The sequence below is a fragment of the Neofelis nebulosa genome, chromosome 1 (genome assembly GCF_028018385.1).
Source record: "Neofelis nebulosa isolate mNeoNeb1 chromosome 1, mNeoNeb1.pri, whole genome shotgun sequence".
NCBI lineage: Eukaryota > Metazoa > Chordata > Mammalia > Carnivora > Felidae > Neofelis > Neofelis nebulosa.
In genome coordinates this window covers 30,142,736-30,160,577 of record NC_080782.1, presented here as the reverse complement: position 1 = coordinate 30,160,577, position 17,842 = coordinate 30,142,736, and the positions used below count along the sequence as shown (strand labels likewise).

Sequence of the window (17,842 nt, the reverse complement as noted above, 5' to 3'; positions counted from 1 at the left end):
ATTGCAACTCAGGTCACGATCTCACAGTTTGTGAGATCAAGCCTTACATCAAGCTCTGCGCTAACAGCGTGGAGTTTGCTTGGGATTCTCTGTCTCCCCCTGTCTCTGCCCCTCCCCCCACCTGCATGCACACGCTCTCTCTCTGTTAAAATAAATAAACTTAAAAAAAAAAAGCTACAAATGATTAAGTTAGTGAGGAAGGCATGTTGAAAGCTGAGATAGGCCAAAAGCTAGACTTCTTGAGCAAGGTAGCCAAATCCAGCTTTTCCAAAGGAAAAGTTCCCAGAGGAAACTAAAAGTGCTAGTCCAGTGAACACATGAATGATAAGAACACGAAACAGCCTTATTGCTGATGCAGAGAAAGTTTTAGTAGTCTGGATGGAAGATCAGAGCAGCCATAACATTCCCTTAAGCCAAAGCCTAGTCCAGAGCAAGGCCCTGACTCTCTTCAATTCTATGAAGCCTGAGGGAGGTAAGGAAGCTGCAGAAGAAAAATTTGAAGCCAAGCAGAGGTTGGTTCATGAGGTTTAGGGAAAGAAGCCGTCTTCAGAACATAGAAGTGCAAGGTGAAGTAGCAAGTGCTGATGTGGAAGCTCTAGCAAGTTATCTGGAAGATCTAGCTAAAATAATTAATGAAGGTGGTTACACTAGACAACAGTGTAGTCAATTTTCAGTGTAGACAAAATGGCCTCATACTGGAAGAAGATGCCATCTAGGATTTTAATAGTTAAAGAAGATAACTCAGTGCCTGGATTCAAAGGATAGGCTGACTCTTTTATTAGGAGCTAATGTAGCCAGTGTCTTTAAGTTGAAGCCAGTGCTAATTTACCATTCTGAAAGTCCTAAGGCCCTTAAGAATTATGCTCAGTCTACTCTGCATATGCTCCATAAATGGAGTAACAAAGTCTGGATGACAGCACATCTGTTTATAAACGTGGTTTACTGAATATTTTAAGCCTACTGTTGAGACCTCTTACAAAAAAAGATTTCTTTCAAAAGATTACTGCTCACTGAAAATGCACCTGGTCATCCAAAAGCTTCGATGGAGATGTACTGTGAAATTAATGTTTTCATACCTGCTCACAACTACATCCATTCTTCAGCCTTTGGATTAAGGAGTAATTTTGACTTTCAGGTCTTTTTTTTTTTTTTTTTTAAGTTTATTTAAGCAATCACTACATGATCATATGGCGGTTCTAATTTTAATTTCTTTAAAAATTAAAAAAAAATTAATGTTTTTATTTATTTTTGAGACAGAGACAGAGCATGATCAGGGGAGGGTCAGAGAGAGAGGGAGACATAGAATCTGAAGCAGGCTCCAGGCTCCGAGCTGTCAGCACAGAGCCCGATGTGGGGCTGGAACTCACAAACTGTGAGATCATGACCTGAGCCAAAGTTGGATGCTTAACTGAATGAGCCACCCAGGTGCCCCTTTTAAAAACTTTTTTTTAATGTTGATTTATTTTTAAGAGAGAGAGACAGAGTGTGAGTAGGGTTGAGGCAGAAAAAGAAGGAGACTGAGACAGAATTCGAAGCAGGCTCCAGGCTCTGAGCTGTCAGCCAGAGCCCCTGCAGTGCTCAAACTCACAAACTGTGAGATCATGACCTGAGCCGAAGTTGGATGCTTAACCTACTGACCCACCCAGGTGCCCCTCTAATTTTAATTTCTTGAGCAGCCACCATAAGGCTGTACTGTGTTTTCCTTTGTGGCTGTACTGGTTTACATACCCACCAACAGTGTACAAGGGTTCAGTTTTCTCTACATTCTTCCCAGCATTTGTTTCTTGTCTTTTTGATAATAGCAATTGTACCAGGTGTGAGGTGATATCTCATTGTGGTTTTGATTTGCATTTCCTTGATAATTAGTGATGTTAAGTACCTTCTCATGTACCTGTTGGCCATCTGTAGGTCTTCTTTGGAAAAATGTTTACCCAGATCCTCTGCCCATTTTTTAATAAGATGTTTTTTGGTTTTTTTGTTTTTTGTTTGCTATTGAGTTGTAGGACTTTTAAAATATATTTTAGGTATTAACCTCTGATCAGATATATGATTTGCAAATATTTTCTTCCAGTCGGTAGGTTGCCTTTTCATTTTGTTGATGGTTTCCTTTGCTGTGCAGAAGCTTGCCAGTTTGATGTAGACCCACTTGTTTATTTTTGCTTTTGTTGTCTTTGCTTTGATATCAAATCCCCCCCCCCCAAAAAAAAAATCATTGTCAAGACCAGTTTCAAAGAGTTTACCATCTATGTTTTCTTCTGGGAGTTTTATGGTTTCAAATCTTACATTCAAGTCTTTTCATTCTTTTCGAGTTGATTTTTGTGTATGGTGTAAGATAGGGGTCTGGTTTCATTCATTTGCATGTGGCTATCCAGTCTTCCCAGCACTATTTTCTGAAGAGACTATCCTTCCCTGGTTGAATATTCTTAGCTCCTTTGTCAAAATAACTGACCATATATGCATGAGTTTTTATTCCTGGATTCTCTATTCTGTTCCATTGATACATATGTCTGTTTTTATGCCAATACTATACTGTTTGATTATTAGTTTTGTAATATAGTGTGAAATCAGGAAGCATGATACCTCCAGCTTTGTTTTTCTTTCTTAAGATTTCTTTGGGTTTTTTTTTTTTTGTGTGTGTGTGTGGTTCCATATAAATTTTAGGATTGTGTGGGGTTTTGTGTGTGTGTGTGTGTGTGTGTGTGTGTAATATACCATTGGAGTTTTGATAGGGATTGCACTAAATCTCTAGATTGCTTTGTTAGTATAGACATCTTAACAATATTAATTCTTGTAATCCATGAGCACAGAATATCTTTCCATTTATTTGTGTTGTCTTCAGTTTCTTTCATCAGTGTCTTCCTGTTTTTAGAGTACAGGTCTTTCACCTTCTTGGTTAAATTTATTCCTAGATATTTTATTTTTGATTAAGTTTTCTTTCTGATAATTCATTGTTTGTGTATCCAAATGGAACTGATTTTCATATTGATTTTGTATCCTGCAATTCATTTATTTTAACCTTTTTTTTTTCAGTAGGGTTTTAGGATTTTCTTTTTTTTTTTTTAAGTTTCTTTATTGAGAGAGAAAGAGAAAGAGAGAGAGAGAGGACATGCAGGGGAGGGGCAGAGAGAAAGAGAGATTCCCAAGCAGGCTCCACACTGATAGTGGAGGTTTGAACCCATGAACCATGAGGTCGTGACCTGAGCCGAATTTAAGAGTTGGACGCTCAACTGACTGAGCCAACCAGGTGCCCCAGGATTTTCTGTATATAACATGTTATCTAAAAATAGGAAGTTTTGCTTCCTCCTTTCTGATTTGGATGCTCTCTTTTTTTTCTTGCCTAATTGCTTGTTCTGGCTAGGACTTCCTGTACTATGTTGAATAAAAGTGGTGAGTTTGGGCATCCTTGTCTTGTTCCTGATCTTAGAGGAGGAACTTTCAGGTTTGTTTGTTTGTCTGTTTGTGGTTCTTTTGGATTTTGAATGTGATGTTAACTATAGCTTCTCATATTTTTTTTTTAAATTTTTTTTTTCAACGTTTTTTATTTATTTTTGGGACAGAGAGAGACAGAGCATGAACGGGGGAGGGGCAGAGAGAGAGGGAGACACAGAATCGGAAACAGGCTCCAGGCTCTGAGCTATCAGCCCAGAGCCTGACGCGGGGCTCGAACTCACGGATCGTGAGATCGTGACCTGGCTGAAGTCGGACGCCTAACCGACTGCGCCACCCAGGCGCCCCTATAGCTTCTCATATTATACCCAGTTTGTTGAAAGGTTTTTTTTTTTTTTTTTTTTTTTTTTTTTTTTACCATGAGTGGATGCTGATTTCTGTAGAATGTTTTTTCCGCAAATATTGAGATGATCATATGATTTTAATCTTTCATTTTGTGAATGAGGTGTATCAGATTGACTGATTTGCAGATATTGAACCATTTTTTCATCCCTGGAATAAATCCCACTTGATCATGGTGTATGATCCTTTTAATGTACTGTTGAATTCAGTTTGCTGATATTTTGTTGAGTATTTTTGCTTCTGTTGTTCATTAGAGATAGTGGCCTATACTTTTCTTGTAATGTCCTTGTCTGACTTTGATATAAGGCTAATACTGGCCTTATAAAATGAATTTGGGAGTGTTTTTTCTCTCTTCAGTTTATTAGAAGAGTTTGAGAAAGATTGGCATTAATTCTTTAAATGTTGGGTAGAATTTGCCAACAGTGAAGCCATCTGGTTCTGTTTTTTGTTTTGTTTTTTTTTTTCTGTTAGAAAGTTGTGATTACTGATTCAATGTCTGTACTCATTATTGGTCTGTTCACATTTTCTGTTTTTCATGATTTAGTCTTAGTAGATTGTGTGTTTCTAGGAATTTATTCAGTTCTTATAGGTTGTCTGATTTGTTGGCCTATAGTTGTTTGTAGTGCTCTCTTATGATCATTAGTATTTGTGTACTGTCTGGTTGTAGTGTCTCCTCTTTCATTTTTAATTTGTTTAAGCCCTCTCTTTTTTTCTTTTCTTTCCTTTTTCTTTTTTTGAGTCTGGCTAAAGGCTTGCCTATTTTGTTTATTTTTCCCAAAATCCATCTCTTAGTTTCTTTCATCTTTTCTCTTGTCTTTTTAGTCTATATTTCACTTATTTCTATTTTGATCTTTATTTCATTTCTTCTACTAACTATATACTTAGTTCTTTTTTCTAGTTTCTTCAGGTATAAAGTTAGGTTGCTTGAGAGCTTGAGTTGGTTGACTGACTGAGCCAACCAGCTGCCCCAATAACAACTTAACTTTTAATGCATACAAAAGCTGTGCTTTTTTACACTACTTTTCCTCCCACATTTTTATGTTTTTGATGTCAGAATTTACATCTTTTTACACAGTGTATTTATTAACAAATTATTTTAGTTATGTTTCTTACTTTTAATACTTTTGTCTTTTAATCTTCATACTAGAGTTAGAAGTGTTTTAATCACCACTAATACAACACTAGGGTATTCTGAATTTGACTATATATTTACCCTTACCAGTGGGCTTTATACTCTCATATAAAATTAGTATTTTCTTGTTTCAGCTTAAAGAACTTCCTTTAACATTTCTTGTTAGGCTGGTCTATGGTTATGAACTCCTTCTGTTTTTGCTTGTCTGAGAACTCTTTTAGTTTGCTTTTAGTTTGCTGTGTAGAGTATTCTTGGTGAGCAGTTTGTTTTTTTCCCAGCACTTTGTATATATCATGCTACTTCCTGTAGTCTGCAAAGTTTCTGCTGAAAAATATACTGATAGATTCAGGGGGTTCCTTGTATGTAAGAAATTGTTTTTCTTTTGCTTTTTTAGATTCTTTATTTGTCTTTAACTTTAGACAATTCAACTATAATGTGTCTCAGTGTAGGTTTCTTTGCATTTATGTTATTTAGAACTCCCTGAGCTTCCTAAATCTGGATGTCTGTTTCTTTCTTCAGATTTGAGAAGTTTTCAGTTATTATTTCTCTGAATAAGCTTTCTGCTCCTTTCCCTTTCCTCTCCCTTTGGGACTTCTATAATGCATATCTTGATCTGTTTGTTGGTATCCCATAAATACCTTAAGTTTTCTTCATTCTTTTAATTTTTTTTTTCTTTTTGCTCCTCTGATTGGATGAATTCTACTGCCCTGCCTTCTACTTTTCTGACCTTTTCTTCCACTTGATCCAATATGCTTTTGAACCTTTCCATTGAATTTTTTAGTTCTATTATTTATTAGCTTTGTAATTTCTGCTTGTTCCCTTTTTGTATTTTCTATCTCTTTGTTGAAATTCTCACTTTGTTTATGTATCATTTACATAATGATGCATTTTTTTCCAAAATTTTATTTAAGTTCTAGTCAACATATAAGGTAATAATATTCTCAGGAGCAGAGTCTAGTGATTCATCACCTACATACAACACCGAGCACTCAACACAAGTACCGTCTCCAATACTCACCACCCATTCAGCCTGTTCCCCCGACCACTCCCCCCTTAAACCCTGTCTTTCCTCCATCACAGTTTCCCATGGTTTGCTTCCCTCTCTCTCTCTCTCTTTTTTTCCCCTTCCCACATGTTCATCTGTCCTGTCTCTAATTCCACATATGAGTGAAATCACACAGGTTTGTCCTTCTCTTCCTGACCCATTTTGCCCAGCACAATACACTCTAGCTCCATCCATATCATGGCAAATGGCAAGATTTCATTCCTTTTGATGACTAATAGTCTATTGCATATATGTACCACATCATCTTTATCCATTCATCAGTCGGTGGACATTTGAGCTCTTTCCATACTTTGGCTATTGTTGATAATGCTGCTATAAACATCAGGGTACATGTACCTCTTCAAATCTGTATTTTTGTATCCTTTGTGTAAATACCTAGTAGTGCAATTGCTGGATCGTAGGATATTTCTATTTTTAACTTTTTGAGGAACCTCCATACTGTGTTCTGGGGTGACTGCACCAGTTTGCATTCCCACCAAGAGTGCAAGAGCGTTCCCCTTTCTCTACATCCTTGCCAACACCTGTTGTTTCTTGTGTTGTTAATTCTGATAGGTATGAGGTGGTATCTCATTGTGGTTTTGATTTGTATTTCCCTGATGATGAGTGATGTTGAGCATCTTTCCATGCATCTGTTAGCCATCTGGATGTCTTCTTGGAAAAATGTCTATGTCTTTTGCCCATTTCTTAACTGGATTATTTGTTTCTTGGGGGTTGAGTTTGATAAGTTCTTTATAGATTTTGGATACTAACCTTTTATCAGGTATGTCATTTGCAAATATCTTCTCCCATTTTGTAGGCTGCCTTTTAGTTTTCACTTTGTTTATCCCCTGACCTCTGTGACCATTCTTTTGAATCTCTATCAGGATATATCATTATTTCCATTTCATTAACATCTGTTTCTAGAGATTTATCTTGTTCATTTGTTTGGAACATAGTCCTGTTCATTCATTTTACTTGACTTTCTGTGTTGGTTTCTGTACATGAGATAAAGCAGTCACATCTCCCAGTCTGGATAGAGTGGTCTTGTGTAGGAGATGAACCTCATCAACCAGCTTGGTCTGAGCTTTTGATTGGCTCTGAAACCTTTGTGATTGTCTAAGCCTCCTTCTTTGTTCTTAGTGGCTCCCAGTAGTTGGGGGTATGCCAAGACTTATCAGTGTCCCAAAGGGGTGGGTTAGTTTAGCATCTAGATACAGCCTGATTGGAATTTGGACTCTTAGGCAGCATATGGCAAAGTCTGTATGTAATCCCTTTCTGGGGAGAAATTGGGAGAAGGATGTTTTCCCTGCTCCCTGTAAACTCCTGGACCCAGGTGTATAGCTACAGGGGGGTGCTCCTGCAGTCACTAAGAACTGCTTCTTTGTTTGCTACACTCCTGTGGGCCTCATAAATGCAAGTTCCATTGGTTATCAGAGACAGGTGATCTCAGGACCTGTCCTTCAGTCAGCAGCTACAAAAGCTGGGGCACCCAGATGTGTGTACAGGCTGCTTCCTGGAATATGCTGGTAACTTGGAATGGGCTAGATAGAGAAGACAGGGGAGGTGTCCATCAGCTTTCTTGTTTCTGAGGTATTGTAGCTAGCCCCCAGATGTATGCAGCTGGATACCTTCCAGGAGAAGACTATGAGATGGGTGTTTTTGCCTGCTCCTCTGTGCTGAGCCCTTTGGGGATAGCTGCAATGAGTTTTCATGCACCTGTTAATAACTGCTGCTTTGTTTGCTGTGGTCTTGTGGGACTCATGAATGTAAGCCTCATTGGCTTTCAGATCTAGGTGTTTTGGAGGCCCATCCCTCAAGTGGGAGTCTTAAAAGTTAGGGTGCTAAGTGTGGATCCAAACCCTCACTCTTCAGAGAAAAGTTGGGAGTTCCCTCCTGCTTATAGGGTGGTGTGCCAAGGGTGGGGTTTTTGGTTAGAATGTGTCTCAGCCTTTTCTGTCTGTCTCTGTGTAGATATTTTCTCATTTGCTTGATATGTAGGAATCAGTCAGCTAGTTTCTAGATTTCTTACAGTGGTAATTGCTTTGTGTGTAATTGTACGTTTAGTGTTTCTGTGGGAGGAGGAGAATTCAAGGGCCTCGAATGTCACCATCTTGGTCGACTTACCTCCACATTTTCTAATTCTATATTCTATTTTAAAGTGCCTTCATTCTGGGGCACCTGGCAGGCTCAGTGGTAGAGCATGTGACACTTGATCTCAGGGTTGTGAGTTGAAGCCCCACGTTGGGCATAGAGATTATTTATAAATAAATAAATTAAAATTAAAAAAATAATAAAGTGCCTTTATTCTAAAATAGTTTAGGGTATTATGGAGGGTACTTTGATGAACACTGGGTGTTATATGTAAGTGAAGAATCACTAAATTCTACTCCTGAAACTAATATTACCCTATATGTTAACTAACTAGAATTTAAATAAAAACTTGAAATAAAAACAAAAATAGAAATAAAACAGTGTATTGTAGGTTGCAGGGTGTGTGTGTGTTTTGTTTTTGTGAGATTTTTTTCATTTTTTGAGATCAGTGTCTATTATCCTAAGGTAGCTTATTTAAGATACTGTGATATTTGTTGTCACTGAAATTTGTGTTTCTAGGTGATGCATACTCAAATTTCTAAATAAGAGACTTAAGAGAGATACATCCTGTGTATTTTTACCCTTTGTGTCATTTTGGAATAATTACTAAGTGCTTTTGTTATAGCAAAGAGAATTAAGTGAAAGCAACTTTACATTTTTTTTATTTAAAAATTTTTTAAGTTTATTTATTTCTTTTGAGAGAGAGAGAAAGAGCGAGCAAGGGAGGGGCACAGAGAGAAGGGGACAGAGGACCTGAAGGAGGCTCTGTCCTGACAGCAAAAAGCCCAATGCAGGGCTTGAACTCACAAACCAGGAGATCATGACCTGTACTCAAGTTGGACGCTTGACTGACTGAGCCATCCAGGCGCCACAGCAACTTTACATTTTTAATGTTATTGTTTTGTGACTTGAAAACATTGGTAACATACCTTACAAATTTGTAAGGCTGATTTCTTTTGAATACTATTTAGATAGTCAGGTTTGTTTTTTCCAGGTAGAATAAAGACTTGATCAGTGCCTCAACATAAAATATTGAGTTGTAGAAATGCAGTAAATACTTGATAAATGAATGAGACATTTAATCAGGCGAAGGGCTGTAGAAAATATTAATAATCTAAAAATATAATGAAAAGTATGGGATTCAGTAGTGAATACTAAGTACTGTAAATTATGGTTTGTTTTTAGGTGCTAGAGAATCATTACTCTCCGTCTCAGAGTGGACCCGACATTGTGAGTGATTGCAAAACAGATGCTGGCTGTTCTGTTGCAGTATCCACTCAAAGTGGGACTGATGAAAGAAATGATCAAAACAAATCTCATCAAAGTATGTTGAAGTAAGTTTTTGATTATACATTCCTTTTCAGTTGATGATACCTATTCGATGGTGTTTGGCTTAAAGGCAGGAATTGAACGCTTGAAAGGTAAAGGAATGAGCATTTCTTTGAGTCATAGAGGAGGAAGTGAGTATTTTCTGAAGTGCTTTTAACAATTCATTGCAAAATGTATTTCTTCCCTGTTGATCTAGCTTACATCTTCTGAGAAAGGAGCTAATTCTCCTGACAGATTCTCTTATTATATTAATTGATTTCCTGTGTCAGAGGATGCTGAGTTAATCACTTCATCCATTTTTACATATGAAGCAGTGTATCTCTGAATAACAAGGTTGAGCCTTTAATAGCAGGAAGATTCCTTTGTGAGAATGGCAAGTGTAGATAAGTTGAAATTATTTCAATTATTTGAGTAAATAAAAATGGGGATGTTTAGTCATTCATTGAACAAACTTTTATTGAGCTTCTGCTATGTACCAGACATGGTTAAAAAACAAAAGACTATAAATATTAAACCTAATGTTCCTTCTCAGTAAACTGAATCAATTCAAAGGAAGCTTTTTGTTTCTAAGAATGAATTATAATTTAGCTGCCTTATTTTTGTCAGTGGAATACCAACTGAAGCATTCAATCCTGAAACAAAGGAAACCAAAGATAAGATTATTTCTGTTACTGATGATACTGAAAAAGAATTTATAGATATTGATGACGATCTTCTAGAGGTAGAAACATGTAACCAAGAGGAAATGGAAATACAGCTATCAGACCATAAAGGTAAGTTCATTAATCTTTTTATTTGGCTTTATTAATTTGAAGTTGGTGAATGATTATCTGGGATAACTTAGTCTTCTATCTAAATTAGTATGTTTATAATAGCTTAAAACCAAAAGTTAAAAGAGAGTATAATATTTATAAAATGTTGAACATATTAACTCAAAACCCAAATTTACAATTCTTGGGCCTTTTGCCTTGCTTATGTAGTTATCATGGGCCTCTTCATTTTGTGAACCAATTCTATGAGCCTTTCCTTGGCAGTCTTTGTTAAAACAGAAACTCTCAGAGCTTTAGCATGGCGTTTATCTCAGATGCTTATCTGAGGTGTTTCAAGGCTCATCTGGGATTCACTTGAAGAGAGGTTGTCTCCATGTGTTTTTAAAGAACATTTTATAAGGGGGTTAGAAAATATTTCTGCCATTATACATGTTTCCTGTAATATTTCTGAATCTTCTAAAAAGTAAACTGGTTTTTTTCAAATGGTCCCTTTTCTCTTCCTCCTTGTTTCCCTATAGAAGTTACCAAAGATCCTATTGGAAATCTTAAAAGTTCCCATATTGCCATTTACACGCAGACTTTACCGCAGCATTTAGAAGAAGTAAGTCAATAAATAGTGGATAATGTTATTTAAATTATACTTATGTGTTTTTGTTTAATACATCCAAACAAGGCTACTATCTTTTTAAAAGTACATTGTGGGTTGTAGAGAATCACCAGGCATGCAGCATTTTTCTTTCACTGAAATCCTGTCATTCATAAGATGTCTAATAATTTCAGGCAATGAAAATTTTATTTCATACACTGCTTAGCAAATTAATTAAGAATAATGGAAGTGTTGTATATTCAAAATGTACAGTTCAGCTGTAATATGCAGTCTTTGCACTTATATCACTTTTATGTATTCTTTGTTTTCTCAAAACTCAGTGCACTGCATTTCCAGGTGGAACACAGACATTTCTAATTATTGAAAATTTTCCTTTAAAAATGCTTAGTTTTCCAAATGTACTTATTAATCATGTAGCGATGGGTGTATGTAATTTACAGTGTATTTGTAAGTGTAGTGTAAATAATTTGCACTGATATTATTTGTCTTTGTACTTTACTGTGCTCAGTGGCTCAGGGTGATGGGCCAAAGGCAGTTCACATGGTTAAAAATCTGATCAGAGCAGCATTGGCAGTTCATTTTAATGTGTGATTTCTCGCTTGCTTTTAGACTGTTGTTACTCCAGGCCAAGTGGTTAATGTGAAACTCCAGACACCTAAGAGAGTAATACCTATTTATTTGACCCCTTTTTTTTGGGTATTATTAATTTTAACAGCATTCCACAGGAGAGGTTCAGTGTCCAAGGGAAGAACCATTGGAGACATGTATGGAGAGAAAATCAACCGGACAGAAAGGGTAAGGGGGAAGAAAGTAAGGAAGTGATTATTACTGTCTTGTTTACCTCAGTAAAAGAGGCTCATTGCTCTTAAGGATTCATCTGGGATTCATTTCATGAAGAGGTTATTTTTCTCCTAATTTGCAATATATATTTTATGGTGATATTGTGTTCCTAGTGAAATTTAACTTCAATTTATAGCAATGGTAAATTCTGATCTTTAGTAGATGTTACAGACTTCTAAATCTTGGTAGAATGAAATAAATGATATCTAAAGTAGCTTTTGTTCTCCCATCACGATTAGCTTTATCAAAGTAAAATATAGCTGTAAATAGACCAGAGTTTGTTCAGCTGCTAATTAGGGAAACGCTTTGTCATACTGGTTCCATTTTTGTTGGATCAAATGAAGAACCATTATGAAGCAATATGTGTGTATAATTGTTTACTGTTGTGGTATGATTACCTCACGCTATAGGGCTATTCTGCTGGCTAGCATATAATTGCTTCAAGGAGAGCTAAAAGCAATTTTTGCCTGTTGCAGGTGGAGCATTTCTTAATTTTTAGAATTTTTGAAGTTTTAGAATTTTAGAACTACCTTGGGTAAGAGAGGCAACATGATTAGATTTTCTTTCTCTTCTCAATATTCAAATTTTGTTCATTTCTGTGGACAGTTAGCCAAAAAGATATATTAAATGTGATGTGCCTTTACAAGTAATATAGATATTTCTACTAATAAAAAACTAGTCTTTACAGTTTCCAAATGTATTAGGGGCTTAGGAGTGTTTCTGAGCAAAATGTCTGCCTCTGCCAGAGGTAGAATTTGAGGTCCCAGCTAACCTCATTTTGCCTCATTTCAGACTCTTCTATTTCTCCTGGGCAGTCAACAGTGTTCAAATTATATGTTCAGCCATCCTGACATATTCTTTGCTTTTTATTTGAATCTGTTACTTATTGCTATGGAGACAAATGTAAACAGACTGTAATTATGAGCTAAGCATTATAGAGAGTTAGAGAATATTTAGACTCTTAGATGGCTGAGCATTAGATCACCTGTACCTTAGAAAATGTGAAGAATATCTTCCTAATCAATTACTAATCTTTAATTATAGTATGATCGAAACCTTTTCAAACCCTGAACACACCGCTACGTATTCATTTTGTGTAGATACAAGTTCAGAAATTTCTAGGTAAGAATTTCTGTATACTTATACCCTTTTGATATAATCATGTTTTACAAATAGATAAGAGAATGAAACAATGCCTACTGTGCTATTTTGAAATAATTACTAAATGTTTTGACTAAAAACAGTAAAATGAAAGCAACGCGAAGCATTGAAAGAGGAATGTAGGTACACATTTCTGACACCTTTAAGTTTATTATTGAAAGATTTTCCTCTAGAGGCGCCTGGGTGGCTCAGTCGGTTAAGCGTGATTTCGGCTCAGGTCATGATCTCGTGGTTTGTGAGTTCGAGCCCCGCGTTGGGCTCTGTGCTGACAGCTCAGAGACTGGAGCCTGATTCAGATTCTGTGTCTCCCTCTCCCTCTGCCCCTCCCCTGCTCATGCTCTGTCTCTCTCTGCCTTTCAATAATAAATAAACGTTTAAAAAAAATTAAAAAAAAAAAAGATTTTCCTCTAACAGTTGTGTTTCAAAGATATACAAGAACTATTCTAGGACAATCTTTTCTGGAAAAAAAGGTACAATTAACCCTTGGACAATATGGGTTTGAGTCACTCAAGTCCCATTACATGCAAAATTTTTTTGATGAATATAGTACAGTACTATAAATTTATTTTTCTTATGATTTTTTTAATATGAAATTTATTGTCAAATTGGTTTCCATACAACACCCAGTGCTCATCCCAACAGGTGCCCTCCTCAATGCCCATCACCCACCCTCCCACCCCCCATCAATCCTCAGTTTATTTTCAGTTTTTAAGAGTCTCTTATGGTTTGGCTCTCTCCCACTCTCCCTCTCTAACTTAAGTTTTTTCCTTCCCCTCCCCCATGGTCTTCTATTAAGTTTCTCAGGATCCACATAAGAGTGAAAACATGCAGTATCTGTCTTTCTCTGTATGACTTATTTCACTTAGCATAACACTCTCCAGTTCCATCCACGTTGATACAAAAGGCCATATTTCATTCGTTCTCATTGCCAAGTAGTATTCCATTGTGTATATAAACCACAATTTCTTTATCCATTCATCAGTTGATGGACATTTAGGCTCTTTCTATAATTTGGCTATTGTTGAAAGTGCTGTTATAAACATTGGGGTACGAGTGCCCCTATGCATCAACACTCCTGTGTCCCTTGGGTAAATTCCTAGCAGTGCAATTGCTGGGTCGTAGGGTAGGTCTATTTTTAATTTTTTGAGGAACCTCCATACTGTTTTCTACAGCGGTTGCACCAGTTTGCATTCCCACCAGCAGTGCAAGAGAGTTCCTGTTTCTCCACATCCTCTCCAGCATCTATAGTTTCCTGGTTTGTTCATTTTAGCCACTCTGACTGGCGTGAGGCGATTATCTCAGTGTGGTTTTGATTTGTATTTCCCTGATGAGGAGTGACATTGAGCATCTTCTCATGTGCCTGTTGGCCATCTGGATGTCTTCTTTAGAGAAGTGTCTATTCATGTTTTCTGCCCATTTCTTCACTGGATTGTTTGTTTTTCGGGTATGGAGTTTGGTGAGTTCTTTATAGATTTTGGATACTAGCCCTTTATCCGATATGTCATTTGCAAATATCTTTTCCCATTCCATCGGTTGCCTTTTAGTTTTGTTGATTGTTTCCTTTGAAGTGCAGAAGCTTTTTATCTTCATGAGGTCCCAATAATTCATTTTTGCTTTTAATTCCCTTGCCTCTGGAGATGTGTTGGGTAAGAAGTTGCTGCGGCCAAGGTCAAAGAGGTTTTTGCCTGCTTTCTCCTCAAGGATTTGATGGCTTCCTGTCTTACATTTAGGTCTTTCATCCATTTTGAGTTTATTTTTATGAATGGTGTAAGAAAGTGGCCCAGTTTCATTCTTCTGCATGTTGCTGTCCAGTTCTCCCAGCACCATTTGTCAAAGAGACGGTCTTTTTTCTTTTTTTTTTTTCCAACTTTTTTTTTTTTTTTTTTTTTTTTTTTTGGGACAGAGAGAGACAGAGCATGAACGGGGGAGGGTCAAAGAGAGAGGGAGACACAGAATCGGAAACAGGCTCCAGGCTCCGAGCCATCAGCCCAGAGCCTGACGCGGGGCTCGAACTCACGGACTGCGAGATCGTGACCTGGCTGAAGTCGGAAGCTTAACCGACTGCGCCACCCAGGCGCCCCTTTTTCTTTGTTTTTTTTTTTTTTTCAACTTTTTTTTTTTTTTATTTATTTTTATTTTTGGGACAGAGAGAGACAGAGCATGAACGGGGGAGGGTCAAAGAGAGAGGGAGACACAGAATCGGAAACAGGCTCCAGGCTCCGAGCCATCAGCCCAGAGACGGTCTTTTTTCCATTGGATATTCTTTCCTGCTTTGTCAAAGATTAGTTGGCCATACTTGTGGGTCCAATTCTGGAGTCTCTATTCTATTCCCTTGGTCTATGTGTCTGTTTTTGTGCCAATACCATGCTGTCTTGATGATTACAGCTTTGTAGTAGAGGCTAAAGTCTGGGATTGTGATGCCTCCTGCTTTGGCTATTTGGGGTCTTTTGTGGTTCCATACAAATTTTAGGATTGCTTGTTCTAGCTTTGAGAAGAATGCTGGTGCAATTTTGATTGAGATTGCATTGAGTGTGTAGATAGCTTTGGGTAGTATTGACATTTTAACAATATTCTTCCAATCCATGAACACAGAATGTTTTTCCATTTCTTTGTATCTTCTTCAATTTCCTTCATAAGCTTTGTATAGTTTTCAGCATACAGATCTTTTACATCTTGGGCAGACCCATAATCAGTGAAGAAATTGAATCAGTTATCAAAAATCTCCCAACAGATAAGAGTCCAGGACCAGATGGCTTCCCTGGGGAATTCTACCAGACATTGAAAGAAGAGATAATACGTATCCTTCTCAAGCTGCTCCAAAAAATAGAAAGGGAAGGAAAACTTCCAGACTCATTCTATGAAGTCAGCATTACTTTGATTCCTAAATCAGACAGAGACCCAGCAAAAAAAGAGAACTACAGGCCAATATCCCTGTTGAAGATGGATGCAAAAATTCTCAATACAATACTAGCAAATCTAATTCGACAGCATATAAAAAGAATTATTCACCATGGTCAAGTGGGACTCATTCCTGGGCTGCAGGGCTGGTTCCACATTCACAAATCAGTCAATGTGATACATCACATTAATAAAAGAAAAGATAAGAACCATATGATCCTGTCAATCGATGCAGAAAAAGCATTTGACAAAATTCAGCATCCTTTCTTAATAAAAACACTCGAGAAAGTCGGGATAGAAGGAACATACTTAAACATCATAAAAGCCATTTATGAAAAGCCCACAGCTAATACCATCCTCAATGGGGAAAAACTGAGAGCTTTCTCCCTGAGATCAGGAACACGACAGGGATGTCCACTCTCACCGCTGTTGTTTAACATAGTGTTGGAGGTTCTAGCATCAGCAATCAGACAACAAAAGGAAATCAAAGGCATCAAAATTGGCAAAGATGAAGTTAAGCTTTCACTTTTTGCAGATGAGATGATACTATACATGGAAAACCCGATAGACTCCACCAAAAGTCTGCTAGAACTGATACACGAATTGAGCAAAGTTGCAGGATACAACGTTAATGTACAGAAATCAGTTGCATTCTTTTTTTTTTTTTTTAAATTTTTTTTTCAACTTTTTAAATTTATTTTTGGGACAGAGAGAGACAGAACAGGGGAGGGGCAGAGAGAGAGGGAGACACAGAATCGGAAACAGGCTCCAGGCTCCGAGTCATCAGCCCAGAGCCTGACGCGGGGCTTGAACTCACAGACCGTGAGATCGTGACCTGGCTGAAGTCGGACGCTTAAACGACTGCGCCACCCAGGCGCCCCAAATCAGTTGCATTCTTAAACACTAATAATGAAGCAACAGAAAGACAAAGAAACTGATCCAATTCACAATTGCACCAAGAATTATGATTTTCTTAATAACATTGTCTTTTCTCTGGCTTACTTTATTTTAAGAATATAGTATGCAATACATATAACATACAAAGTATGTGTTAATTGACCATTTATGTAATTGGCAGGGTTTCTGGTCAACAGTAGTAGGCTATTAGTAGTTATGTTTCTAAGGAGTCAAGTTATATGTGGATTTTCAACTGCACAGGGGTTGTTGCTCCTACCCCCTTGTTGAAAGGTTAACTGTAGTGGATACATTACTTAAAGTTGCCTATGTTCATCCTCTAACAGATTTCTAATAGTGTATGAAATGCTTTTAATTCTCTCATAGAACAGATTCATCCAGTTCTGTCTTTTAAACTTCTTTTACAGAGACTGCAGTATGTTTTTAGTGCTTAGAAATCTTGCTGAATGGGGTAACATAGCATAGCCTTACTTTAGAAAACTTCGCTGTTACTAGAATTTATCTCTTTGCTACTTTTTGGAAACAAAGGCCAGTAAAGTTGTCTTAAAAAAAGCAAGTCAGTCGTAATGCCTGTTTTTCATGAATTTTCCAAGTAAAGTTTTGTTATTGAGCTTATTAGTATTATGTTTGATAAAAGACAAATATTATTGCTGAAAGGGAATGAATGTGCACCCAAATAATCTAAATGCAACTTAATATGTTCTTTTCTTTTTAGAGACATGGTCAATTTATTTGGATATAATAGGCCTGCTCCCTTAGTTTATGAAATCAATTTCCTTAGAAAACATTTGAGTACCTGCTGTATTTAAGGAATCATCCCCACATATTTTATTTAAAAAAACCAAAAATTTATTTTGATCTTTAACTTTTATTCCTAAGTAAGCATTTTTTTGTTAGCATTTAATTATAAACTTTGGGATTTGTTTGGAAATGAAGTGTTTATAATACTGTCGTTTCACATTTAATGATGATAAAGAGGAGTTTGCTCTACTCATCTTAGAATTAAGCAATTTTTGTAACCCATATTTTCTCTAGTTTTAATTCCATTCTGGATCATTAAATTTAGTGACACAAAATATTTCTGGTATAGCTAATCAGAATAATTGCACAGGTCTCCAACTCAGATGCATGCAGGGACCAGGAAACTAATAAATGTGTGAACTTTCCTGGATTGTAACACCATAGGGAAGGGACCATGGCTGACTAGACATTATATCTCCCTTAATAAAACGGCATTCATACGAGTCACTGTGCTGATGACAAAT

At 36.9% G+C, this 17,842-nt stretch overlaps 1 protein-coding gene across 10 annotated transcripts in view; it reads left to right on the top strand.

Annotated features, from left to right (window-relative positions):
• CPLANE1 (ciliogenesis and planar polarity effector complex subunit 1) overlaps positions 1–17,842 on the top strand; it is a 139,051-nt gene that overhangs the window by 62,368 nt on the left and 58,841 nt on the right. For 9 of the 10 annotated variants that reach the window (XR_009258178.1, XM_058717803.1, XM_058717766.1 and 6 more), the window contains exons 27-31: positions 9,243–9,391; positions 9,993–10,159; positions 10,675–10,757; positions 11,479–11,558; positions 12,648–12,725. Coding sequence is in view for 9 of the 10 variants with exons in the window: in XM_058717803.1 (XP_058573786.1) it covers positions 9,243–9,391; positions 9,993–10,159; positions 10,675–10,757; positions 11,479–11,558; positions 12,648–12,725 (557 nt within the window). In the remaining variant the exon portion in view is untranslated. The remainder of the gene's footprint in view (positions 1–9,242; positions 9,392–9,992; positions 10,160–10,674; positions 10,758–11,478; positions 11,559–12,647; positions 12,726–17,842) is intronic. The other variant, XM_058717773.1, reaches the window with a different exon arrangement.